Source organism: Pristis pectinata, chromosome 1 (genome assembly GCF_009764475.1).
Source record: "Pristis pectinata isolate sPriPec2 chromosome 1, sPriPec2.1.pri, whole genome shotgun sequence".
Taxonomy (NCBI): Eukaryota; Metazoa; Chordata; class Chondrichthyes; order Rhinopristiformes; family Pristidae; genus Pristis; species Pristis pectinata.
Window position 1 is genome coordinate 487,119 of NC_067405.1, and position 27,397 is coordinate 514,515.

At 48.4% G+C, this 27,397-nt stretch overlaps 2 protein-coding genes across 4 annotated transcripts in view; one reads left to right on the forward strand and one right to left on the reverse strand.

Moving 5' to 3' along the window:
* Window positions 1-456: 456 nt before the first annotated feature.
* rpl37a (ribosomal protein L37a) lies at window positions 457-14,170 on the forward strand. Its single transcript, XM_052025994.1, has 4 exons — window positions 457-528; window positions 1,438-1,566; window positions 4,605-4,687; window positions 14,028-14,170. Exons 1-4 carry the CDS (start codon window positions 526-528, stop codon window positions 14,089-14,091), a joined length of 279 nt encoding a protein of 92 aa, XP_051881954.1. The 5' UTR covers window positions 457-525; the 3' UTR covers window positions 14,092-14,170.
* Window positions 14,171-15,451: 1,281 nt separating this feature from the next.
* Window positions 15,452-27,397, reverse strand: part of retreg2 (reticulophagy regulator family member 2) — a 45,674-nt gene continuing 33,728 nt past the window's right edge. For all 3 annotated transcript variants that reach the window (XM_052025940.1, XM_052025931.1, XM_052025925.1), the window contains 2 exons: window positions 24,441-24,576; window positions 15,452-18,635 (listed from right to left, as the gene is read on the reverse strand). In XM_052025940.1, coding sequence (XP_051881900.1) covers window positions 18,040-18,635; window positions 24,441-24,576 — 732 coding nt within the window. In that variant the 3' untranslated portion in view covers window positions 15,452-18,039. The remainder of the gene's footprint in view (window positions 18,636-24,440; window positions 24,577-27,397) is intronic.

A 27,397-nucleotide genomic window follows, 5' to 3' on the forward strand; every position in this document is an offset into this window, starting at 1 on the left:
CCCCCTCCCCCACTCCCCTCCCCCCTCCCCCCCACTCCCCTCCCCCCACTCCCCTCCCCCCCCTCCCCTCCCCCCACTCCCCTCCCCCCCCTCCCCTCCCCCACTCCCCTCCCCCCCCTCCCCTCCCCCCACTCCCCTCCCCCCACTCCCCTCCCCCCACTCCCCTCCCCCCACTCCCCTCCCCCCACTCCCCTCCCCCACTCCCCCCTCCCCCTCCCCCACTCCCCCCACTCCCCTCCCCCACTCCCCCACTCCCCTCCCCCACTCCCCCACTCCCCTCCCCCACTCCCCCACTCCCCCCACTCCCCCTCCCCCCACTCCCCCACTCCCCCTCCCCCACTCCCCCTCCCCCACTCCCCCCACTCCCACCAGCCCCCGGTACGTCTGCACGGGTTCCCGGTTCCTCCCGGACCCTCCGTGGGTCGGAATCACTTCCTTCTGTGCCCGGGCGGTGACATCACATCCGCCCACCTGGTGTCATATTGCGCATGCGCGGTCTGGCCCGCCCTCTGCGGCTCGGGGACGATGGTGAGCGGCGGCGGCGGCGGCGGCGGCCGGGGGAGGGAGCGCGAATCCGCCGCCATCCGCCCCATCGGGGCCGGGCGGCGCCTCTCCGGGCCCCGGGGTCCCGCTCCTCCCTCCCCCGCACTCGCGGCACCGCTTTCTGAGCGGATCCATGCGGTTGCCGGGTGTTGGGAGCGGGATCGGGGTCCGGAGGGAGACCGGGGATGGTGGGGGGTCCGGTTGCAGAGCAGGGGAGGAGGGACCGAGGGTGGTGGTGGGGCCGAGGGGTGAGACCGGGGGAGAGCTCGGGGAGCGGGGTGGGGTGGGTGGGGGGACGGGGGTCCCAGGGGAGGGGGGGAGAGGTTGCAGGGGACGGGAGGGGGGACTGAGGGTGGTGGTGAGACCGGGGGAGAGCTCGGGGAGCGGGACGGGGGTGGGGGTGACTGTGTGCGGGGGTGGGCAGCAGTTACCTGGGGGAGTCGGGCACGAAGACTTGGGAGGGCCAATGTGAACTGGGGGTGGGGGAGACCTGGGGGTTGTGAGGACCAGGGAGAGCTTGCGGAGCAGGGCCGGGGGATTGGGGGGACTGAGGCACTGGGTGGATGGGATGGGGAGTGGACGAGGTTGAATGTGGGGGAGGAGCAGTGGGGTCTGTTGAGGGCATTCAGGAGGTTGGGGGTTTCAGGGGGTGGGGGTTCTGGAGGTTGGAGGGTGCTAAGGAGGGGTAATGTTCTGAGAAGCCAGGGAGCACTTTGAGGTGTGAGACCTGGTGGGGAGGGTCTGGGGTTGGGGAGTGTGTCTGAGGGTCTGGGCAACAGTGTCTGACTGTGGGAGTGATGGAGGATTCTGGAAATTGTGTGATCTGGGGGGGGTTGGGGCTTGTGGCGGGAGGGAGAGTGCAGGGTCTGGCTGACTGCTGATCCTTTGTGGCAGGCGAAACGCACGAAGAAGGTTGGGATTGTGGGCAAGTATGGCACTCGATACGGAGCATCACTCCGCAAAATGGTGAAAAAGATCGAGATCAGTCAACACGCCAAGTACACCTGCTCCTTCTGTGGGAAGGTGAGTGGGGAATCATTACAGCTTGTGAGGGCCGTGATGTCACATTTAAGGAGAATCTGGGGGGAGCTGCTTCACTCAGAGGGTGGTGCGAGTGTGGAACGAGCTGCCAGTGGAAGTGGTGGATGCGGGTTCAATTGTAACACTTGAGAAGTTTGAATAGGTACATGGATGGGAGGGGTTTGGAGGGATATGGTCGGGGTGCAGGTATAGAACTATGCAGAAGATCAGGTGGGCATGGACTAGGTGGGCAGAAGGGCCTGTTTCTGTATGCAAGCTGTCCTCTTTAAGAGTAGGAGAATAGTCCACTTGGTCCTTCTAGTCTGTTCTGTTTAATCTTGTGGCTGATCTGACAGTAACCTCAGGTTTGCCTTCCTGTCCATCCCTACTAACCTCTTGGGCCCTGGATTGCCAAGCACCTAATCTGCATCTTTAGAGTTTGCTTCCACTCCCTCTTGTCACAGACTCACACAGCACGGAAACAGGCCCTTTGGCCCAACTCGTCCATGCCGACTGTGTTGCCCAGTGAGCTGGTCCCATCTGCCTGCGTTTGGCCCACAGCCTTCTAAACCTCTCCTATCCATGTACTTCTGTTCCAACTAGTGATCCCTTTTTTAAAACCATATCCTTAGTTCTTTAATAAGAAAATTACAGTTTTTCCAGCATTTTCTCATTATTAGGGCTGAGAGTATTAACATAGAACAGTACAGCACGGGGACAGGCCCTTCAGCCCAGCCAACCCAAACTAATCCCATCTGCCTGCCCATGGTCTCTTATCCCTCCATTTCCCATTGCTATCGTCTCTTGCTTCCATTACTTCTCCTGACAGTGTGTTCAACCCAAAACACTGACCTAAACGCAATGTATGCTTCATTTTTCCTGATCAGACCCTCACTTTAGAAGCAGGAAGGTGATGCTGAAACTGTACAGGGTACTGGTGAGGCCACACCTGGAGTACTGCTGGCAGTTCTGGTCTCCTTACTTGAAGGATATACTGGCTTTAGAGGCGGTGCACAGGAGGTTCATCAGGTTGATTCTGGAGATGAGGGAGTTAGCCTATGAGGAGAGAGTGAGTTTCCTGGGACTATACGCTAGAATTCAGAAGAATGAGAGAGGGTCTTCTAGAAACATATAAAATTATGCAAGGGATAAATAAAAATAGAGGTAGGAAGGATGTTTCCACTGGTAGGTGAGACTAGAACTAGGGGACGTAACCTCAAGATTTGGGGGAATAGTTGTAGGATGGAGATGAGGAGTAACTGCTTTTCCCCAGAGAGTAGTGAATCTGTGGAATTCTCTGCCCAGGGAAGCAGTAGAGGCTACCTCATTAAATATATTTAAGACACAGTTAGATAGATTTTTGTATAGTAGGGGAATTAAGAGTTATGGGGAAAAGGCAGGTAGGTGGATCTGAATTCACGGGCAGATCAGCCATGACCTTATTGAATGGCGGAGTAGGCTTGACAGGTCAGATGGCCGCCTCCTATTTCTTATGTAATGTCTCTTGTCAGCCAAGGTTCCCTAAACTTGCCAGGTTTACCTTTTGCCCTAACAGGAACATGCTGCCCTTGGACTCTTGATATCTCACTCTTAAAAGCCTCTCATTTGCCATTCGTTCCTTTCCCTTCAAACAGGCTCACCCAATTGACCTCTGCTACATCCTGCCTAATTCCCCCAAAATTAGCCCTGCTCCAGTTTAGGACCTGAACCTGCGGACCTGTCCTATCCTTTTCCATCACTGTCTTAAAACTAATAGAATTATGGTCACTGGAGCCAAAGTGCTCCATGTCTGCCACCTCAGTTACTTGCCCTGCCTTGTTCCCTAAGAGGAGCTCTAGTATTGAGTAGGGAATATAATTGACTCAGGAAATTTTCCTGGACACATTACAGAAATTCCACGCTGGCTGGCCTGTCAATACCGGGGAAATTAAAATCTCCCACTAATTACAAGCCTATTATTCTTACAATTCAGGGCAATTTCTCTACACACTTGCTCAAGTTCCTGCTGACTATTGAGGGGTCTATAATGCAGCCCCACTAGAGTCACCCTCCCCTTGTTTCTAAGTTCTACCCTTATGGCCTCACTGGCTAATCCCCTGAGAATGTCACATCTCCTCCCTTATCAAAAAGGTGACACACCCTCCTCGCTTACTTGTACCTCTGTCACACCTGAGGCATCTATATACTGAGCTGGCAGTCCTGCCCTTCTCTCAGCCACATTTCTCTTAAGGCTAGAATATCTCAGTCCTGGACAGATGCTGCTTGACTTGCTGAGTTCATCTAGCAGGTTGTTTGTTGCTTGAGATTCTGGTGAACCTCTTCTACACCCTCTCCAAAGCCTCTACATAGTTTGCATAATGCAGTGACCAGAACTGCACACAGTACTCCAAAATTTTGTACACCTGCAACATGACTTCCCAACTTTTATAGTCAACACTGACTAATGAGGGCAAGTATGGTGTACACTTTCTATACTCTTACCTTGCACTTGACCTCGCACTTGTCTGGATTACACTACATCTGCCATTTCTCTGTGCACATTTCCAACTGATCTCTATCCTGCTGAATCCTTTGACAATCTTCCTCACTATCCACACCTCCACCAATGTTTGTGTCGTCTATTAACTTGCTAATCAGTCCGCTTGTGTTTTCTTCCAAATCATTATAGATATATATTACAAACAACAGGGGTTCCAGTGCTGATCCTTGCAAGGTCATGGACCTCCAGTTAGAATAACACCCTTCCACAGCAACCCTCTGCACTTTGTGGCCAAGCTAGTTTTGATTCCAAAATAGTTTTATAAATAAGGGATCACTCAGAGGATCAAAAGTCTGAGACCAAGGTTGAGGACTTCTTCATCCCTCCCTACAAGACCTGTGCCCATCACTGTTGTGCCTGGGGGTTGTGCAGTGATGTTACCCTGTAGGTTTCCGTAGAAAAGATGCTGGAGCTGCTGGTCCTAGTTGTACGATACGTAGGTTGTGTGAGTTGCATCAGTAATTCTCACTGGGAGTGACTCCTGACTCTCTCTTTCTGACAGACCAAGATGAAGAGGAGAGCTGTTGGTATATGGCATTGTGGATCCTGCATGAAGACTGTGGCTGGAGGAGCTTGGGCCTACAAGTAAGTGATTAGCTGTTGGGTAAGTAGGATATAGGGCACATATCTATGGGTCCCATGGGAGCAGTGCACACATTCACATTAAACTAAGGCAATTTGTCTCGCATACCCCTTTATCTCTTAGTCTGCATGTTTAGAAAATTCATTGACATTCATAAGATCTGATCTATTGCATGTTTTGAGGGAGATATCCATCATGTTGTTCGTGAATCCCATATAGACTGTACTCTGCCATGGGGAACGTGATGAGATATTGCAGTAAATGTTGAAGAGTGTTGATCTCTGAGGCTTGTCTATGTAGACCAAGGTGCCACCTTGAGTTAGTCCCATTTGCTTGCAGTTGGCTCATATCCCCCTCGACTTTGCCCATCCATGAACCAGTTCTAATTGTACCCACTTCTACTACCTCCTCTGTCAGCTCGTTCCATATACCCACCACCCTCTGTGTGGGAAGACCTTGCCTCTCAGGTCCCCTTTAAATCTTTCCCCTCTTGCCTTAAACCTATGCTCTCTAGTTTTAGACTCCCATTACCCTGGGGAAAAGACTGACTATTCACCTTGTGATTTGAATCTTATCACTACCACCACCCCTCACCCCGCCAGCTGCCTCCACTTCAGGGAAATGAATCCCAGCCTATCCGGTTTCTGCTTGTATAATCAAACTCCAGTTCTCATAACATCATTGCGAATTTTTTCTGCACCCTTTCCAGCTTAATCACGCCCTTCCTATGGTGTGACAACCAGAACAGCAAACAATATTCCAGGTGCAGTTTCATCAACATCTTGTACAGCTGTAATGTGACGTCCCAACTCCTGTACACAATGCCCTGATTTGCCGTGAACAAATACAACACTACAGCACAATACAGGCCCTTCGGCCTGCCATGTTGTGCTGCCCTTCAAACCACACCTAAGACTATCTAACCCCTTCCTCCCACATATTCCTCTATCTTAAATTCCTCCATATGCTTATCTAACAATCTCTTGAACTCGACCAATGTATCAGCCTCCACCACCACCACCCCAGGCACCAACCACTCTGGGTGAAAAACCTCCCTCTGATATCTCTCTTGAACTTCCCACCCAATACCTTAAAGCCATGTCCTATTGTTTTGAGCATTGGTGCCCTGGGAAAGAGGCGCTGGCTGTCCACTCTATCCATTCCTCAATATCTTGTACGCCTCTATCATGTCTCCCCTCATCATCCTCCTGTCCAATGAGTAAAGCCCTAGCTTCTTTAGTCTCTCCTCATAATGCATACTCTCTAATCCAGGCAGCACCCTGGTAACTCTCCTCTGCACCCTCTCCAACGCCTCCACATCCTTCCTATGAGGCGACCAGAACTGGACACAGTACTCTAAGAGTGGTCTAACCAGAGTTTTGTAAAGCTGCATCATTACTTCGCGGCTCTTAAACTCAATCCCACGATTTATGAAAGCTAACGCCCCATAAGCTTTCTTAACTACCCTATCTACCTGTGTGGCAACTTTCAGTGATCTGTGGATATGAACCCCCAGATCCCTCTGCTCCTCCACACTGCCCAGAATCTTGCCATTTATCTTGTACTCTGCCTTGGAGTTTGTCCTTCCAAAGTGTACCACCTCACACTTCTCTGGATTGAACTCCATCTGCCACTTGTCAGCCCAGCTCTGCATCTTATCAATATCCCTCTGTAAGCTTCTACAGCCCTCCACATGATCCACAACACCGATCTTTGTGTCATCTGCAAACTTGCTAACCCACCCGTTCTGTTGTTCTGTCAGATTCTGTTGAATCTGTTCTGGTTGTCCTCAGCCCTTAGAAAGTGCATGTTAATGTTTTCCCTGATTATGCCACACAACAGGTGTTGATTCAACTGGTCTGTAACTGCCTAGAATTTCTTGCACCTTTTTTAAATAAGGGTTTTGTGTTTGCCACTATCCAGTCCTATGGAACATCCCCTATATATCCAGCTAGGATTGGGAGATTATGGCAAATTTTTATACGATATACACCCTCACCTTCCTCAACAACCTGGGATGCAGAGCCAGCTTTTCCAGTCCCTTCTCTTCATTATGTTTCACCTTCTCCATTATCTCCTCTACTTTCTTTTCTGGTAACAGAGAAATGGGAACTGGGCTTGGCCATGTAGCTCCTTGATCCTCTGCCATTAATGTGATTATTGGAGATATCTTGACCTCTTCCTGCCATTTTTCCCTTTCGTATAAATCCAAAAGTCTTGAAATCAGTGGCTCGACCTCTGGTCTCTGGGGTAGAGGATTTCAAAGATTTGCTGAGAATAATGGCACAGAAACATGCCCATTGTGTCCACGGCAACCATCAATTAGGTATGGAGACTAAACCCCTTCACCTCCCTCCTGAGAGAAGCAATTCCTCTGGAAGTACCAAGTGGGTGATCCATCTTAGCTTCTTCCTGAAATCCCTTTCATCAGTTTTTCTTTTGATCCATTCATTAATCTTCCGCTGCCTTCTCAAATGGTGTGTTCTAGATTCCAGTCATCCTCTGGGTAGGGAGAAAAAAATGTCCTGGACCCTCGGTAAACCTCTTACTGCTCAACACCTCTGCCATGGGGAAATGTTTCTTAGTATCTACTGTCTATGCTGCTTGTAATTTTGCATACCTTTGTATACAAAGGTATACCTCAGCCTCCTTTGCTCCAGGGAAACACAAACCCAGCCTATCTAGTCCCACCTGATTATTGAAACACTCCATCCCAAGTGTCACCCTGGTGAATCTCCTGTGCAGTTGTGTTCTTCTGTAGTGTGGTCACCAGAACTGTACACTGAGTTCCAGCTGTGGTCTAAATGTTGTTCTACAACTCCTCATTCTTTATATTCTGTCCCCTTAATGTCGGCAAGTATTCCCAAATGCCTTCAACCACCTTATCTGCCTGTGCTGGCACCTTCAAGGATCTTTTGTCTTCTCTTTCTGAATTTCTTCTCAATGGAGCCCAGTGTTTTTCCCCCTGATTTCCTCTCCCAACCCCCAGTACTGGTCCTAGACCCATAGAACATTGAATTGAAATGTGTTCCTTCCAGACCAGTCTTTGAGCCACACACTCACTTCTCTGAGCTTATTTATCCTGTGAAAATTTGCACAATGCACAAAGTTATCCAGAGATTTGTAGTTTGACCTTTTGTAGTACTGTGCTGTAATTTGAACCCAGATGCTCGTTGGGTCCCACATGGATCTTTGCCCTCCCACTGTGTTCCCTTTCTGCTCTAAGGAGATGTCTTTAACCCTGGCACTGGGTAGGTAGTGTGCCTTTAGGGTCCATGGCTACATTGAACAGTATATATGTTCCTGACTCTGCTTATATTTTTTACTGTATTCCTCTTCACTCCCATAATGGTTTACTGTCTGAAACATTCTGTGCATTCCTTGCTGATGTATAGTCCCGGCACTGCACCTTTTCACCCAGCTACCCACTTCCAGGTTCTGAGTAGAGGGTGCACACCCCACTGCACTAACCTATCCTTGCCTTGGAATTAGTTGAGTATGGATTTACTAGAATCGTTCTAGTATCTAGGATACTAGGATAAGGGGGTTTTTGGGAGATGCTCTACATAAGAGTGTGTAGGTTGGTGGGTGAATTGTCTCTGGTGTGCAGGTGAGCCGTGGAATCTGCTGAATGTGGGGCGTGGGGAGGAATTGATGAGAATGTGGGGAAAATAAAAACTGGGATTAACATGGAATGAGTGTAACTGGGTGGTAAAAATGGGAACCGTGCAGCACTCCCTCTTAGGATACAGAGGCCACGTGGTCACTACGCTATAGGAACCATAGAACCATACAGCACAAAACAGGCCCTTTGGCCCACCATGTTGTGCCGTCCATCAAACCACCCTCACACTATCTAACCCTTTCCTCCCGCATATTCCCCCATCCCACACTCCTCCATATGCCTATCCAACAAGCTCTTCAACCTGTTCAATGTATCTGCCTCCACCACCACCCCAGGCAGTGCATTCCATGCACCAACCACTCTCTGGGTGAAAAACCTCCCCCGACATCTCCCCTGAACCTGCCACCCATAACCTTAAAGCCATGCCCTCTCGTCTTGAGCATTGGTGCCCTGGGAAGGAGGCGCTGACTGTCTACTCTATCTATTCCTCTCAGTATTTTATATACCTCTATCATGTCTCCTCTCATCCTTCTTTCCAGTGAATAAAGCCCTAGCACCTTAAGCCTCTCCTCATATTCAATACCCTCCAATCCAGGCAGCATCCTGGTAAATCTCCTCTGCACCCTCTCCAACGCCTCCACATCCTTCCTATAATGAGGCGACCAGAACTGAACACAGTACTCCAAGTGTGGCGTAACTAGAGTTTTGTAAAGCTGCATCATCACCTCGTGGCTCTTAAACTCAATCCCGCGACTTATGAAAGCCAACATCCCATTGGCCTTCTTAACTGCTCTTTCCACCTGTGAGGCAACTTTCAATGAACTGTGAATATGAACCCCCAGGTCCCTCTGCTCCTCCACACTGCCAAGTACCTTGCCATTCACCCAGTACTCTGCCCTGGAGTTTGTCCTTCCAAAGTGTACCACCTCACACTTCTCCAGATTGAACTCCATCTGCCACTTGTCAGCCCAGCTCTGCATCCTATCAATATCCCTCTGTAAGCTCCGACAGCCCTCCACACTATCCACAACACCGTCTATCTTAGTGTCATCCGCAAACTTACTAACCCAGCTTTCCACCCCCTCATCTAAGTCATCTATAAATATCACAAAAAGTAGAGGTCCCAGAACCGATCCCTGCGGGACACCACTAGTCACTGCCCTCCAATCCGAGGGCACTTCCTCCACCACAACCCTCTGCTTTCTACATGCAAGCCAATTCCTAATCCACACAGCCAAGCTTCCTTGGATCCCTTGGCCTCTGACCTTCTGAAGAAGCCTACCATGAGGAACCTTATCAAACGCCTTACTAAAATCCATGTAAACCACATCCACCACACCGCCCTCATCAATCTTCCTGGTCACCTCCTCAAAGAACTCTTATCAGGCTTGTGAGGCAAGATCTTCCCTTCACAAAGCTATGCTGGCTGTCCCTAATCAGTCCATAATTCTCTAGGTGTTCATAAATCCTATCCCTTAGAATCCTTTCTAACAGCTTACCCACCACAGACGTGAGACTCACCAGTCTATAATTCCCTGGCCTATCCCTATTACCTTTTTTGAACAAGGGGACAACATTTGCAACCCTCCAATCCTCTGGCACCATCCCCGTGGACAACGAGGACTCAAAGATCCTTACCAGCAGCTCAACAATCTCCTCCCTAGCCTCTCGAAGCAGCCTGGGGAAAATCCCGTCAGGCTCCGGAGATTTATCTGTCTTAATATTATTTAACAACAACACATCCTCTCTTGATATCTACAACCTCGAGAACATTACATTGGAAAGGTTGTAGATTTGCCAAGATGTTGTCTGGGATGTAATGTTTTGCTTACGAGGAGAGACAGAATGGGCTGGGTTTGTTTTCCCTGGAGCAGAGAGGGCTGAGGGAGACACGATAGAGGTGTATAAAATTATTAGGGCATAGGTAGGGTCATGCAGCACAAAATGGGCCTTCTGGTCTACTACATCTATGCCAACCTTTTTTCCATCTACAATAACCCTATTTGCTTGCATTAGGACCGTATCCTTTTGTGCCTTATCTCAATGCCTTCAAAATTAGTGGTTGTATGTGATTCCAGCATCTCTGACACCATGTTTCAACTCTCACCCATTCTGTGTGTTTGGGGGGGGGGGGGGGGGGGGGGGGTGGTGTGGAAGGAGACATTCTCCTCAAATCCCCTTTAAAACTCCTTCCTCGCATCTTAAATCAAAAACAAAAGGGCATGAGACTTAAGAGAAGTTTGGATAGATACATGGATGGGGGGGGGGGGGGGGGGTTGGTACAGGTGCAGGTAGGTTGGCATGGACTAGATGGGTTGAAGGACCTGTTTTGGTGCTGTAGTACTCTATGATACCCCTATTTGAGTAAAACAAAAAATCTGATCATCTGTACCTCTAGTTGTTTTATATACACCTATATAAAATTCATCCCTCAGGGCAAACAAGCCCAACCTATCCAATCTTCCTCATAACTGAAGTCCTCCAATTCAGGCAACATCCTGGTGAATCTTCTCTGCACTCTCTCTGGTGCAACCACATCCTTCCTGTAATGTGGTGTGTGGTGACCAGAACGGCACACAGTAAGTGCAGTATAACCAGTGTTTCATAAAATTGCAACGGAATGTCTGACTTTATACTTTATGCCCTCATTACGAAGATCATATGCCATGTCTTCCTCACCCCATCTACCTGGGAGCTGTGGACTTGAACCTGGGGATGGGGCCAGAAAATGGTGAGGATGAATGGAGAAGCATCCTTGTGGGGTGGGTGGGTGGGGGGCCTCTTACTACTTTTATTTCTTGTATTTTAACATAGAACATTACAGCACAGTACAGGCCCTTCAGCTCTCAATGTTGTGCTGACCTTTTAACCTACTCTAAGATCAATCTAACCATTCCCTCCCACATAGCCCTCCATTTTTCTATCATCAATGTGCCTATTTAAGAGTCTCTTAAATGTCCCTAATGTATCTGCCTCCACCAGCACTCTGGCAGCTCGTTCTACACACCCACCACTTGGTCATTTTTTAAAAATTGCCTCTGATTTTACCCCCCCCCCCCCCCCCCCCCCCATACATTCCTCTAGTCACCTTAAAATCGTGATCCCTCGTGTTAGCTATTTCTGCCCTTGGAAGAAGTCTCTGGCTGTCCACTCAATCTATACCTCTGTCATCTTGTACACCTCTATCAGGTCACCTATCATCATCCTCCACTCCTGGTTTTAATGACTTCTGCAAAGAATATATGTATGAAAATTAGTAGGATGTTTCCTGCAAGACAGCAGTGATGATGGTTTATAGAACATTAGAATATTACAGCACAGTACAGGACCTTCAGCCCACGATGCTGTGCTGACATCTTATCCTGTTCCAAGATCTATCTAGCCCTTTGCTCCCACATGGCCCTCCATTTCTCTATCGTTCATGTGCCTATCTCAGAGTCTCTCAAATGTCCCTAATGTATCTGCCCCCACAACCTCTGCTGGCAGTGCATTCAACGCACCCACCACTCTGTCTAAAACAAAACTTACTGCTGACACCACCGCGCCCCCCCCCCCCCATACCTTCCAATAATTGCCTTAAATTTATGCTCCCTCCTGTGAGCCATTTTCACCGGGGGGGGGGGCGTGGGTGGGAGTATTACTGTCCACTTGATCTATACCTCTTATTATCTTGTACACCTCTATCAAGTCACCTCTCATCCTCCTTTGCTTCAAAGAGAAAAGCCCCAGCTCACTCAGTCTATCCTCATAAGATATGCTCTCCATTCCAGGCAACATCCTGGTAAATCTCTTCTGCACCCTCTAAAGCTCCCACATCCTTCCTATAAGGAGGTGACCAGAACTGAACACAACACAAGTGTGGTCTAACTATAGTTTTATAGAGTTGTTACATTACCTGGCAGGTCTTGAACTCAATACCCTGATTAATGAAGGGCAACATACCTTACGGCAACCCTGGCAACCTTGAGGGATCTATAGACGCGGACCCCAAGATCCTTCTGTTCCTCCACACTGCTAAGAGTCCTGCCATTAACCTTGTATTCTGCCTTCAAATTCGATCTTTCAAAGTGTATCACTTCACACTTTTCCCAGTTGAACTCCATCAGCCACTTCTCAGCCCAGGTCTACATTCTATCGATGTCCTGTTGTAACCTTACAGCAACCTTTCTACACTATCCACACCACCACCAACCTTCGTGTCATCTGTAAGCTAACCCACCCTTCTACATCTTCATCCAAGTCATCTATAAAAATTGCAAAGAGCAAGGGTCCCAGAACAGATCCCTGCAGAACACCACTGGTCACCGACCTCCAGTCAGAATATGTTCTGTCGACAACCATCCTCTGTCTTCTATGGGTGAGCCAATTCTGGTTTCCCTGGATCTCATGCCTGCTGACTTTCTGAATGAGCCTTCCATGAGGAACCTTACCAAACACCTTACCGAAATCCATGTACACAACATCCACTGCTCTACCTTCATTGATGTGCTTTGTCACATCCTCAAAGAATTCAATCAGGCTCATGAGGCATGACCCGCCACTCAAAGCCATGCTGACTGTCCCTAATCAACCTATGCTGCTCCAAAGGCCCATAAACCCTGTCTCTAAGAATCTTCTCCAGTAATTTGCCCACCACTGGAGTAAGACTCACTGGTCTGTAATTCCCTTTCTTGAACAAAGGAACAATGTTTCTCGTCCTTTAGTCAGCTGGCACTACTGTGGCCAGTGAGGACGCAAAGATCGTTGCCAAAGGTGCAGCAATCTCTTCCCTCGCTTCCTTTAAAAACCTTGGATCTATCCCATCCGGCCCCAGTAACTTATCTATCTTAATGTTTTTCAGAAGTTCCAGCACATCCTCTTTCCTCATGTCGACATGTGCTAGTGTATCAGCCTATCGTACGCCATCCTCACAAACGTCAAGGTGTAACTCACTGGTGAACTCTGAAGCAAAGTATTCATTAAGGACTTCCCCTACATCTTCTGACTCCAGGCACATGTTTCCTATTTTATTCCTGATCAGTTCTGCCCTCTCTCTGGTCATCTTCCTATTCTTCACATACATGTAGAACAGCTTGGGACTTTCCTTAATCCTGCTCACCAAAGCCTTCTCATGCCCCCTTCTAGCTCTCCTAAGTCCACTCTTAAGCTCCCTCTTGGCTACCTTGTAACTCTACAGGGCTCTGTCTGATCCATGCTTTGTAAACCTCAGCTAAGCTTCTTTCTTCCTCTTGACAAGACACTCTACATCTCGTGTCAACCACGGTTCCTTCACTCTACCTTCCTTACCCTGCCTCAATGGACTGAATCTATCCAGAGCCCCATGCAAGTATTCCCTAAATAACCTCCACATTTCTATTGTGCACATTCCTAAAAACATCTGTTCCCAATTTGCGCACTCAAGTTCCTGCCCAATAGCATCATAATTCCCCCTCCCCAAATTAAATATTTCACCATATCATCTGCTCCTATCCCTCTCCAAGGCTATGAAAACCACTGTTGGAGTTGTAGGGCATGGACTTGGATCCTTTGGCCCCACCATGTCCATGCCAACTGTTTTGTCCATCTACATCAATAGTAATAGTGAAAGACACTGAGGAAAGGAAGTCGTCCTTTGCTGCCAGCACTGGAACATCTGGCTAAAGTTCAGGGTCTGCCTGGTTGGGGGATTGATTGTTCTCTGGCCTTCTCTAATTGTCTTTTTCTCTCTCACCCCCCAGCACCACCTCGGCTGTCACTGTGAAGTCTGCCATTCGCCGTCTCCGGGAACTAAAGGATCAATAAACACAGATCAAGGATATCTAATTTACAGCCATTTAAATGCCAGCATGGTAGCTAATAAAAGGTTTAATAAAAAAAGACAGCACTGCTTCTGGGTCATTCATTTCCCATTGAGACACAAGGTCGGTTGTAGTAGACAGAACAGGACCCTCACTTGTGCACTGGGGTGTAACTGTGCAGTGGAGTTTGTGCAATGCAGGGTGTCTGAAGAAATTGCACTCTGCTTCTTTGTTGCAGCTGAATGTGAGGTGTTGACCCAAATCTGGTTCTGGGGCAGCAGGGACCTGCTTAAGGTGGACAGTTATCTTCTCATGAAAACCAAAACAGTGCAGATGCTGGAAATCTCGAGTAAAAACAACTGCTGGAAAGACTCAGCAGGTCAGGCAACTCGTGGAGATTGAGTTTAGCATCTCAAATGGAAGATTCTTTGCATTTCTAACAAAAAGTCTTTGAGCTGAAATGTTTCTCTTTCCAACAGGAACCATAGAGCACAAAACAGGCCCTTCGGCCCACCATGTTGTGCCGTCCATCAAACCACCCTCACACTACCTAACCCTTTCCTCCTGCATATCCCTCTATCTCACATTCCTCCATATGCCTATCCAACAAGCTCTTCAACCTGTCCAATGTATCTGCCTCCACCACCACCCAGGCAGTGCATTCCATGCACCAACCACTCTGGGTGAAAAACCTCCCCCTGACATCTCCCCTAAACCTCCCACCCATAACCTTAAAGCCATGCCCTCTTGTCGTAAGCACTGGTGCCCTGGGAAGGAGGCGCTGACTGTCTATCCCTCTCAATATTTTATATACCTCTATCACAGCTCCTCTCATCATACTCCTTTCCAGTGAATAAAGCCCTAGCACCTTAAGCCTCTCCTCATATTCCATACGCTCTAATCCAGGCAGCATCCTGGTAAATCTCCTCTGCACCCTCTCCAACGCCTCCACATCCTTCCTATAATGCAGCGACCAGAACTGAACACAGTACTCTTTAAGTGTGGTCTAACTAGAGTTTTGTAAAGCTGCATCATCACTTCACGGCTCTTAAACTCAGTCCCACGATTTATGAAAGCTAACATCCCATTGGCCTTCTTAACTGCTCTTTCCACCTGTGAGGCAACTTTCAGTGAACTGTGAATATGAACCCCCAGATCCCTCTGCTCCTCTACACTGCTAAGTACCTTGCCATTTACCTTGTACTCTGCCCTGGAGTTTGTCCTAGTAAAGTTACCACCTCACACTTCTCCAGATTGAACTCCATCTGCCACTTGTCAGCCCAGCTCTGCATCCTATCAATATACCTCTGTAAGCTCTGACAGCCCTCCACACTATCCACAACACCGCTGAGCTTAGTGTAGTATAGTAACATTTGTAATTTCCCAAAAGATCTAAACTGAAATTAATGGTAACCAGTTCCTTTCTGGGTCTGCAGCTCAGCCCAGATCTGGATCTGATTAGCACAGGATCTCTGGGTTAGCAACACCCGGAGGAGGAGGAGAAGGTGCTGTCAGGCTCAGACCCTCCCAGCTAGGCTCCTTCAGTACCTCATCCAAAAGATTGTTTGATGTGTAATTCCAGGAAGTGTAACCAGACATCATTTTCTGCATCAAATCTCCTGCACCCTCTCCAAAGCCTTCACATCATTCCTAGAGTGTGTCTCATGGAAATTGTAGCTGAACTGTGAGGATGTTCTCATTTTACCAGTAGTTCTTCCACCAATCACCTTGGGAGTGGGAGACGTGGATCTGATCCTTCCACCAATGGGAATAGTTTCCTTTTGGCGCTTCATAATTTTGAAGATTTTCTTGAAATCTCCTCTCAATCTTCTCTGCCAATTACTCCACATAAGTGAAATCCATCACCTTGCGACCACTGTGGTAAATCCTCTCTTCCCAAAGAGCTCTGCTCCCCTGCAACCACCCTTGAAGCTAACATGTTCTGGTTCCTTTTTAAGATTGAGAAAGAGATTTCTGAGCCATGCTAGTTGTTTACAAACACATTCTTTACTACAGTTAAGTAGAAAAATGCTTTTTGTGTATTGACAGAGCAGATTATGTTTAGTAATGAGCAGGTAGAGAGCTGGGTTCTAACCAGTTTACCTGTATTGCCTAGTTGATTAGATAAATAAATACATTTAACTTAATGACTGGGTTCTAATGCGAACTATGTCCCAGGGCCTGACTCTCATTCATTAAATCCAGTGGCTCACTGTCTCAGCCAGCTCCAGCATCATCTTTTAAAGATCCCACAAGAAATCTGTGACCATCAGACATCACATGTCTAATTCACCTTTTCCTGCCCCGAGATAGGGAAAGACAGGTAGTGCTCAAGAGGTGTGCCTACTGATCCCTCTCCTGGATGTAAACATGAATGTGCACTAAATAATGATTCAAAATTACACTGAAAACAGAATTTCACAAGAACATTGAAATAAAACCTTTGAACTGGGGCCCCTGAAACTCAGGAAGGAGACCCGGAGAGGGGCTCACACATCAGTACCACGGATGAGGCTATCTTCTACTCGTGAGTTGGGTCTTTATTCCCAATCCTAGGATCCAGATTTCAAGTTCCAGGATTCCTGATTACATTCCTGGAACCCGGATTTCTTAATCTATATCTTGTTCCCCAAACTCTTGATCGCTGCCTGCGCCCCTGAATGCCTGATCCTAATTCTGCAATCCCAAATTCCTGATCACTGGCTCAAACCCTGAATTCCCAATCCCTATTTTCTGCCCCAAAATTCTCAATCTCCATCCCAGGTCCTGAATTGCCAGTCCTTACCTCAGACCTGTGTCCATAATCACTAATCTGGTCCCCAAGTTTAGGGAGGGATCCACGTTAACCCCCAACATTTATCTTGGCATACATTTACAAGTTTTACCCTGAAGACCCATCAGTGTAGACTGGAAACCATAGCTAAGCATCAGGAACAGGAAACAAGGCTACTGATTGCCCTCTTAACCCCGGGAGAAGTGAGTCCACTTCCAGCCTTTGGGTGTGGAGCTGCTGATGGATCACTGGCCAGGGACAAAGCTTGAGCCCGTTCTGCTGCCACAACATGCAAAGTGTCAATAACCTGGAAACAATCTGGAACTTCACAACCTGTTGAATATGCTGCTACTCTTGTTGATGGAAGAGATAAGGCAGGTTAAATGGGGTTGGGGGGGGAAGTGGGGAAATTACCTACACACTGAATAGGCTCCTTAATAGGGATGCAGATACCAAGAGACCAGTCATTCACAGATGGCATAAGGGACCGATGCCAGAAACTGAGGGACCAGCAGTGCACTGCAGATACACAGAGGGACCAGAGGATTGGTACAATACATAGAGGTGCTGAGGCCACATGCGGAGGGACTGAGGTCCAGGTCCTCGCTCAGAAGGACGGGGGGTCCCAGCGCAGAGGGGGGCTACAGATCTTCGTGCGGAGGGTCTAAGGTCCGGGGACAAATACGAAGGGTCTGGGGGTTCCAGCATGGCCAGGTGGTCCCAGAGTGAAAGGATTGGGGGGTCCCAGCGTGGAGGGGGACAGAAGAGTCCCAGAGTGGAGGGGGACTGCAGGTCTCAGTGCAGAGGGTCTGAGGTCTGGGACCACATACGGAGGGGCTGGGTCCTCCTAGCATGGAGCGACTGGGGGTCCTAGCACAAGAGGGACTGACAGACTGTTGCCACAAACAGATAGACTGATGCCACAAGCTGCAGGACTGAAAGGTCAGTGCCACACAGGGAGCAGGGAATGGAGCTACACAGTTAGGGACTGGTGCCACATGCTGAAACACCAGTGCCAACACTGGAGGGACTGGTGCCACTTTCTGAGGGATCACAGAGGGAGCAGGGAATGGACTACACAGTGAGGGGCTGGTGCCACATGCTGAGGGTCTGGCACCACACTCTGAGGACCACGACTGGTCTATCTTAGTGACCCAGTACATGGGCCTGTGGCTGACACTAGCTCTCCTTCTGCACTTCGGGTGCTGTGCCCTGCAAAGTGCTCGATTCCCTGAGATGCTGAGTGAGGCCGAGCTCTGTGTCCATCTGATCCAGCTCCCCCTGGTCGAGTAGCTCAAAATCATCCACCTCCTCCTGGTGAGGTTCCACCTCACTCAGTCCCAACTCTGACGTTGTCTGGAAGTTCTGATCTAATTCCGCAGGCAGGAATTCCGAGCTCTCTGTGTGGCTGTCTGTTAGAGGGTTGGAGAGAAGAGAGGATAGTGTGTTCCGAACCACTGTGGTGATTGCAGAGGCTACCATCTCCTCACTGAAACTCTGTAAGGATGAACTGAGAGATGGAGCTTGGCCAGTCTTTGCTTGGCTCCTCGCTGCCTCATTCCCATTGAAATGGGTGTTTACAAAGTGCAGAGGGGAGGTCAGGGTCTCCGCGAAGAACTGTGAGTCTCGAGTGCTGACATCAGATTCTGAGGTGAGTCGGGGCAAGATGTGAGCGGGGCTCCCGTCACCAGACAGCTCTTCCACGGAAGGAAACTCGGGAAGGTCCCTGGCAAAAGCTTCCTCCGGTTCACTGTGCAGGCTCTGCTGCTCCAGATCTGAAAGTACAGAATTATAATCAAGAGCTATCACAGCACCAAATGACACAGGAGGAGGTTATTCTGCCCGTGAAGGCTCTTTGAAACAACTATTCATGCCAACCTTGCTCATGGTCCAGAACCCTGCAAACTTGTTCTTTTCTGGAGATTTAATGGTGCGGGGAAAGGCGAGGATGGTGCATGGTGAATGATGCTGAATATTTGGACAAAATGGTGGTAGCAAACTCAAGAACAAGAGTGTTTTTCAAAAGGGAATGAATCGTACCTGTAAGGTAGGATTTGGGGGTGGAAGAGAGCAGATCTGGTACTAGGCAATGAGCCTGATCAGGTTTCAGATCACTCAGTGGGAGAGCATTTTGGAGTCAGTGACCATAACTCCTTGACGTTTACCATAGTCTTGGAGAGGGATAGGAGCAACAGATGTTCTTGGGGAAGTACACAGCGGAAATGTGGAGGTTGTTTAAGCAATACCTGCATGGGGCTCTGGATAGGTTTGTCCCATTGAGGCAGGGTAAGGATGGTAGAGTGAAGGAACCGTGGTTGACGAGATGTAGAATATCTCGTCAAGAGGAAGAAGCTTACCTGAGGTTTAGAAAGCATGGATAAGACAGGGCTCTGGAGAGTTACAAGTTAGCCAGGAGGGAGCTTAGTAATGGACTTAGGAGAGCTAGAAGGGGATATGAGAAGTACTTGGCAAGTAGAATCAAGGAAAACCCCAAGGCGTTCTACACGTATGTGAAGAATAGGAAGATGACTAGAGTGAGGGTAGGACTGATCAGGGATAAAAGAGGAAACATGTGCCTGGAGTTGGAAGAGGTAGGGGAGGTCCTTAATGAATACTTTGCTTCAGTATTCACCAGAGAGAGAGACCTTGATGTTTGAGAGGATGGCGTACGACAGGCTGATACGCTAAGGCATGTCGACATGAGGAAAGAGGATGTGCTGGAACTATTGAAAAACATTAGGATAGATAAGTCACCGGGGCTGGAAGGGATATATCCAAGGTTATTACGGGAAGCGAGGGAAGAGATTGCTGCACCTTTAATCTTTGCGTCCTCACTGGCCACAGGAGTAGTGCCAGATGATTGGAGGGTGGCAAATGTTGTTCCTTTGTTTATGAAAGGGAGTAGGGATAACCCTGGGAATTACAGACCAGTGAGTCTTACTTCAGTGGTGGGCAAATTACTGGAGAAGATTCTTAGAGTCAGGATTTATGGGCATTTGGAGAAGCATAGGCTGATTAGGGACAGTCAGCATGGCTTTGTGAGGGGCAGGTCATGCCTCACGAGCCCGACTGAATTCTTTGAGGATGTGACAAAGCACATTGATGAAGGTAGAGCAGTGGATGTGGTATATGTGGATTTTAGTAAGGCGTTTGATAAGGTTCCTCATGGAAGGCTCATTCAGAAAGTCAGGTGGCATGGGATCCAGGGAAACTTGGCTGTCTGGATTCAGAATTGGCTCACCCATAGAAGACAGAGGGTGGTAGTAGATGGAGTGTATTCTGCCTGGCAGTCATTGACCAGTGGCATTCTGCAGGGATCTGTTCTGGGACCCCAGCTCTTTGTAATTTTTATAAATGACTTGGATGAGGATATGGAAGGGTGGGTTAGTAAGTTTGCTGATGATACAAAGGTTGGTGGTGTTGTGGATAGTGTAGAAGGTTGCTGTAGATTATAACAGGATATTGATAGAATGCAGAGCTGGGCTGAGAAGTGGCAGATGGAGTTCAACCTGGATAAGTGTGAAGTGGTACACCAGGAGATTGAATTTGAAGGCAGAATACAAGGTTAATGGCAGGACTCTTAGCAGTGTGAAGGAACAGAGAGATCTTGGGGTCTACGTCCATAAATCCTTCAAGGTTGCCGCCCAGGTCGATAGGGTTGTTAAGAAGGTGTATGGAATGTTGGCCTTCATTAGTCAGGGTATCGAGTTCAAGAGCCACAAGGTGATGTTGCAGCTCTATAGAACTCTGGTTAGACCACACTTGGAGTATTGTCCAGTTCTGGTCTCCTCATTATAGGAAGGATGTGGAAGTTTTAGAAAGGATGCGGAGGAGGTTTACCAGGATGTTGCCTGGATTGGAGAGCATGCCTTATGAGGATAGATTGAGTGAGCTAGGGCTTTTCTTTTTGGAGAGGAGGAGGATGAGAGGGGACTTGATAGAGGTGTACAAGAGGCATAGATCGAGTGGAGAGTCAGAGACTTTTTCCCAGTGCGACAATGGCTAACACGAGGGGACATAATTTTAAGGTGCTTGGAGGAAGGTATAAGGGGGATGTCAGGGGTAAGTTTTTTTTTTTTACACGGAGAGTGGTGGGTGCGTGGAACGCACTGCCGGCAGAGGTTGTGGGGGCAGGTACATCAGGGACATTTAAGATGCTCTTAGATAGACACATGAATGATAGAGAAATGGAGGGCTATGGTTAGAAGAAGGGAAGGGTTAGACAGATCTTCGAGCAGGATAAAATGTCGGCACAACATTGCGGGCCGAAGGGCCTGTACTGTGCTGTAATGTTCTGTTCAGAGTGGGATAAATTGGAGAGCTCATAAGAACGTAAGAAATAGGAACAGGAGTCAGCCATCTGGCCCACTCATCGAGCCCACTCATCGAGCCTGATCCAGATCATGGCTGATCTGGCCGTGGACTCAGATCCACCTACCTGCCTTTTCCCCATAACTAATTCCCCCATTATGCAAAAATCTGTCTGTGTCTTCAATATATTTAATGAGGTAGCCTCCACTGCTTCCGTGGGCAGAGAATTCCCCCAGATTCACTACTCTCTGGGAAAAGCAGTTTCTCCTCATCTCTGTCCTAAATCTATTCTACATAGGTACACAGGTAGGCAGGGTGGTTAAGAAGGCTTATGGAATGCTTGCTTTCATTAATCAAGGTATTGAGTACAGGATTCAAGAAGTTATGATGCATCTCTATAGAACTCTGGTTAGGGCGCATTTAGAGTATTGTGTGCAATTCTGGTCACCTCACTACAGGAAGGATGTCGAGGCTTTAGAGAGGGTGCAGAGGAGGTTTACTAGGATGCTGCCTGGATTAGAGGGCATGTGCTATCAGGAGAGGCTGGACAAACTTGGGCTCTTTTCTCTGGAGTGGCGGAAGTTGAGGGGTGATCTGTTGGAAGTGTATAAAATTATTAGGGGCATAGATAGGGCGGACAAGCAATATCTTTTCCCATTATCGAGCGATGCATTTAAAGTGAGGGGGGTAGTTTCAGAAGAGACATGAGGGTATGATGGATGCCTGGAATGTGTTGCCTGATAGGGTGGTGGAGGGAAACTTATTGGGGGCTTTTAAGAGGGGCTTGGATGGGCACATGAATGAGAGGAAAATGGAGGGATATGGGTATTCTGTAGGTAGGAGGGAGTAGCTATGTTGGCACAACATTGTGGGCCGAAGGGCCTGTTCTGTTTTGTACTGTTCTATTCCCCGAATCTTGAGGCCATGTTCCCTAGTTCTAGTCTCACCTACCAGTGGAAACAACCTTCCTGCCCCTATCATATCTATCCCCTTCATAATTTTATATGTTTCCATAAGATCCCCTGTCATTCTTCTGAATTCCAGCGATTACAGTCCCAGGCAACTCCCTCTCTCCTCACAGGCTAAGCCCCTCATCTCTAGAATCAACTTGGTGAACCTCCACTGCACCGCCTCCAAAGCCAGTATATCCTTCCTCAAGTAAGGAGACCAGAACTGTACGCAGTACTCCAGGTGTGGCCTCACCAGTACCCTGTGCAGTTGCAGCGTAACCTCCCTGCTCTTAAATTCAATCCCTCCAGCAATGAAGGCCAACATTCAATTTGCCTTCTTGATAACCTGTTGCACCCGCAAACCAACCTTTTGAGATTCATGCACAAGCACTCCCAAGTCCCCCTGCACAACAGCATGCTGCAATCTTTCACCATTTAAATAATCTTATCTTCTATTTTTCCTTCCAAAGTGGATGACCTCACATTTACCAACATTGTACTCTGTCTGCCAGACCCTTGCCCACTCACTTAATCTATCTATCTATCTCTCTCTGCAGACTCTCCGCATCCTCTGCACAATTTACTTTTCCACTCAATTTAGTGTCATCAGCAAACTTAGATAAGCTACACTCGGTCCCCTCTTCCAAATCGTCAGTGTATATCATGAACAGTTGCAGGCCCAGCACCGACCCCTGTGGCACCCCGCTCACCACTGATTGCCAACCAGAGAAACACCCATTTATCCTAACTCTCTGCCTTCTACTGGTTAACTAATCCTCTATCCATGCTAATACATTACCCCAACTCCATGCATTCTCATCTTATGGATAAGTCTTTTATGCGGCACCTTATCGAACGCCTTCTGGAAACCCAAGTATACAACATCCACCTGTTCCCCTCTATCCACTGCGCTCATTATATCCTCAAAGAACTCCAGTAAGTTTGTCAAACAGAACCTGCCCTTCCTGAATCCATGCTGTGTCTGCCTGATGGAACCACTTCTATCCAGATGTCTCTCTATTTCTTCCTTAATGATAGCTTCAAGCATTTTTCCAACTATAGCCATTAAGCTAACTGGCCTATAGTTACCAGCCTTTTGCCTACAACCTTTTTTAAATAGTGAGTGGCGCGACATTCACTGTCTTTCAATCTGCTGGGACCTGTCCAGAGTCCAGAGAATTTTGTTAAATTATCACAAATGCCTCTGCTATAACTTATGCCATTTCTTTCAGAACCCTGAGATGCATCCCATCAGGACCAGGGGACTTGTCTACCATTAGGCCCACTAGTTTGCTCATCACTATCTTTTGTGCGATTGTATTGAGGTCCTCACCTCCCATTGCATCCATAACACCTCTCTTTGGCACGTTAGATGTGTCCTCCACCGTGAAGACCAACACAAAATAGTCGATCAAAGCCTCAGCCATTTCCACATTACCCAATATTAATTCCCCCTTCTCATCTTCCAAAGGACCTACGTTCACTTTAGCCACCCTTTTCCGCTTTATATAATTCTAAAAACCTTTACTATCTGTTTTTATATTTTGTGCTAGTTACTTTCATGATCTACCTTCCCTTTCCTTATTGCTTGCTTAATGGTTCTTTGTTGTTTTTTAAAGCTTTCCCAATTCCAGGTTCAATTCCGGCCACTGTCTATAAGGATTTTATAGGGCAGGCCCGGTAGTGTAGTGGTTAGCATAATGCCATTACAGCGCCAGTGACCCGGGTTCAATTCCGGCCACTGTCTGTAAGGAGTTTGTACGTTCATCCCGTGTCTGCGTGGGTTTCCTCCGGGTGCTCCAGTTTCCTCCCACATTCCAAAGACGTACGGGTTAGGAAGTTGTGGACATGCTATGTTGGCGCTGGAAGCGTGACGACACTTGCGGGCTGTCCCCAGAACACTCTACACAAAAGATGCATTTCACTGTGTGTTTCGATGTATATGTGACTAATAAAGAAATCTTAATCTTCTGGTTTCCCACTACTCTTGGTGACTGTATGCATGAGCTTCTGGCTCGATGCCTTCTTTTATTTCTTTAGTTATCTAAGGCTGGCTCTCCCCACCCTTACCGTCCTTGCTATTAACTGGAGCATCGTGAAAAATCTCTTTGAAAGTCTTCCACTGTTCCTCAACTGTCCCTCCATATAGCCTGCATTTCCAGTCTACACCAGCCAACTCCTCCCTCGTCCCGTTGTAGTCTCCCTTGTTTAGGCAATAATACAGTGGTTTTAGATTGAACTATTGCACACTCCATATGAATGAGAGTGGGAGAGCAGTCTTGTCCTGCGCATACAGCGAATTCCAGATATCTGCCTTACCTTCCGACACATCTGAAAGTTGTGGCGTTGTTCCTCGAGACACTGTGAATCCTCCACTCTCCAGAATTGAAGCCTCCTCATCTGATAACTCTGAGTCTGTGATTGCAAAGGCCAAAGCTGTTGTCCTGACATCTACCTGTTGAGAGCAAGACGCCCATAATAAGCAAGTTCATCAAACACTTGACCACATAGAACATTGCCCACCCCAAGCACTGATATCCTCACTCCAACATCTCCCAGCTCTATTCCTTGCCTCCCTACTGCTTTGCCCCAAATCTTCCAATCCTGGAATCCCAGTCCAACAATTGTTGACCACACTATCTCCCAATGACCCTGACCAATCACTTCCAAATCCCTTAAGCTAAATCCTCACCTACCAAACTCCAATCCAATCGCTCACCTACTGTTGAAAAACACGATGACGATGGAGGAACTCAGCAGGTCAGGCAGCATCCGTGAAGAAAAGCAGGCGGTCAACGTTTCAGGTCAGGACACTTCTTCAGGACTGAAAATAGGAAAAGGGGAAGCCCAATATATAGGAGGGAAAAGCTGATAGGTGGACAAAAGAGGGGAGGCGGGGTGGGCACAAGGTGGTGATAGGTGACAGGTAAGAGGTAATGATGGGCAGGAGTGGGAGAGGTGGGGAGAGCAGTTCCGCTGGGGGATGGATCAAAGGTAAGGAAAGAAAGGAAGAACAAGGGTGGAAAGAAGAGAGAGGCTAGGAAAGGGAAGGAGAGAAGAAGCACGGGGGGGGGGGGGGGTGGGGGGTGGGGGTGGGGATTACTTAAAGTGGGAGAATTCAATGTTCATGCCGTTAGGCTGCAATGGGGCTGAGTAGGCTTGGAACAGAGACTGTTCAACACAGCTAACGAAGAGGCAGGCATATCCAACTCTTCCAAGCCTACTCCGGCCCCATTCCTCAACTCTTTCTCTGCTATCTCAACAACTGCATTGTTGCAACCTCTTGTTCCATGCGGAACTTGACAGCTTCATAATTCTCGCCACTAATTTTCATCTTGATCTCCAATTCACTTGGGCTATCTCTGCCACCTCTCTCTCCTTCCTCGATCTTTCGGTCTCCATCTCAGGAGATTCCTTATCTACTGACATCTTCTACAAACCCACTGACGCCCACAGCTACCTCGATTACAGCTCCTCCTACCCTGCCTTTCGCAAGGACGCTATCCCTCTCTCTCAATTTCTCCACCTCTGCCACATCTGCTCCCATGATGAGGCTTTCCACTCCAGGACATCCGAGATGTCCAACTTCCTTTCTAACTGATGCTTCCCCTGACTGTGGTCAAGAGAGCTCACACCCATATCGCTGCCATTTCCCGCACCTCTGCTCTCACCCCAACCCCTCCCAGACCCAACAGGGATAGGGTCTCCCTTTTCCTCACACTTCATCCCACCAGCCTACGTATCCAACACATCATTCTCCACCACTTCCACCATCTGCAATGGGACCCCACCACCAAGCATATCTTCCCCTCCCCACCCCTTTCTGCCTTTCGCAGGGACCACTCTCTCCGCAACTCCCTAGTTCACTCCTCCCCCCATCACCCATCCCGCTCACACCCCAAGAACTTTCCACTGCCCCCACCATAGGTGCAACATCTGCCCCTACACCATCTCCATCCAGGGACCCAAACAGTCCTTTCAGGTGAGACAGAGATTCACCTGCACATCCCTTAATATCATCTACTGCATTCAGTGTGGCCTCCTCTACACTGGTGAGACCAAACGCAGACTAGGTGACCATTTCGCAGAACACCTGTGCTCTGTCCGTAACCATGATCTGTATCTCACCATTGCCAGTCACTTCAACTCCCCCTCCCACACTATCACTGATATTCAGTCCTCAGCTTCCTCCACTGCCAGAATTCCAAGCGCAAACTAGAGGAACAGCACCTAATTTTCCATCTTGGAACCTTGCAGCCTAACGGCATGAACATTGAATCCTCCCACTTTAAGTAATCCCTACCCCCCTTCCCCACAACACCCCCCCCCCACCGTGCTTCTTCTCTTCTTCCCTTTAGTAGCCTATCTTTTTTTTCTACTCTTGTTTTTCCTTTCTCTCCTTACCTTTGACCCATCCCCTGGTGGATCTGCTCTCCCCTCCTCCTGCCTATCACTATCTCTTACCCGCATCCACCTATCACCACCTTGTACCCACCCCATCTCCCCTCTTTTGTCCACTTATCACTGCTCCTATCACTCCTATATATTGGGCTTCCCCTTTTCCTATCTTCAGTCCTAAAGAAGGGTCCTGACCCGAAACGTTGACTGCCTGCTTTTCTCCACAGATGCTGCCTGGCCTGCTGAGTTCCTCCAGCATCATAGTGTTTTTCATCTAGATTCCAGCATCTGCAGTCCTTTGTTTCTCTAGCTCACCTACTGTCCCCACCTGCTTCAAAAGGGCAGCAATCATTCCAGTGCCCAAGAAGAGTAGGGTGAGCTGCCTCAATGACTAGCACCCAGCAGCACTCACATCCACCATCATGAAGTGCTTTGAGAGGTCAGTTATGGACAAAATTAATTCCTGCCTGAGCAAGGACCTGGACCTGCTTCAATTCCCCTACTGCCACAACCAGTCTACAGCAGACACAACTTCACTGGTTCTCCATTCGACTTTGAGTACCCAGACAACCACAAGACATAAGTCAGGCTGCTGTTTATTGACAACAGCTCGGCATTCAATACCATCATTCCCTCAGTGGAATAACCAAGCTTCAAAACCTGGTCCTCTCCCTGCAACTGGATCCTCGGCTTCCTTATTAGGAGACCACAGTCAGTGCAAATTGGTAATAACATCTCCTCCTCGCTGACAATCCACACAGGTGCACCTCAAGGATGCATGCTTAGCCAACTGCTCTACTCTCTCTGCACTCACTGTGTGGCTAAGCACAGCTCAAACACCATCCATAAATTCGCCAATGACACCACTGTTGTTGGTA

Bases quoted from the DNA above. Each gene is read 5' to 3' on its own strand.
- rpl37a (XM_052025994.1), top strand. The intron at 1,567-4,604 runs GTGAGTGGGGAA...TCTTTCTGACAG, and splicing joins CCTGCTCCTTCTGTGGGAAG to ACCAAGATGAAGAGGAGAGC. The intron at 4,688-14,027 runs GTAAGTGATTAG...CTCACCCCCCAG, and splicing joins GGAGGAGCTTGGGCCTACAA to CACCACCTCGGCTGTCACTG.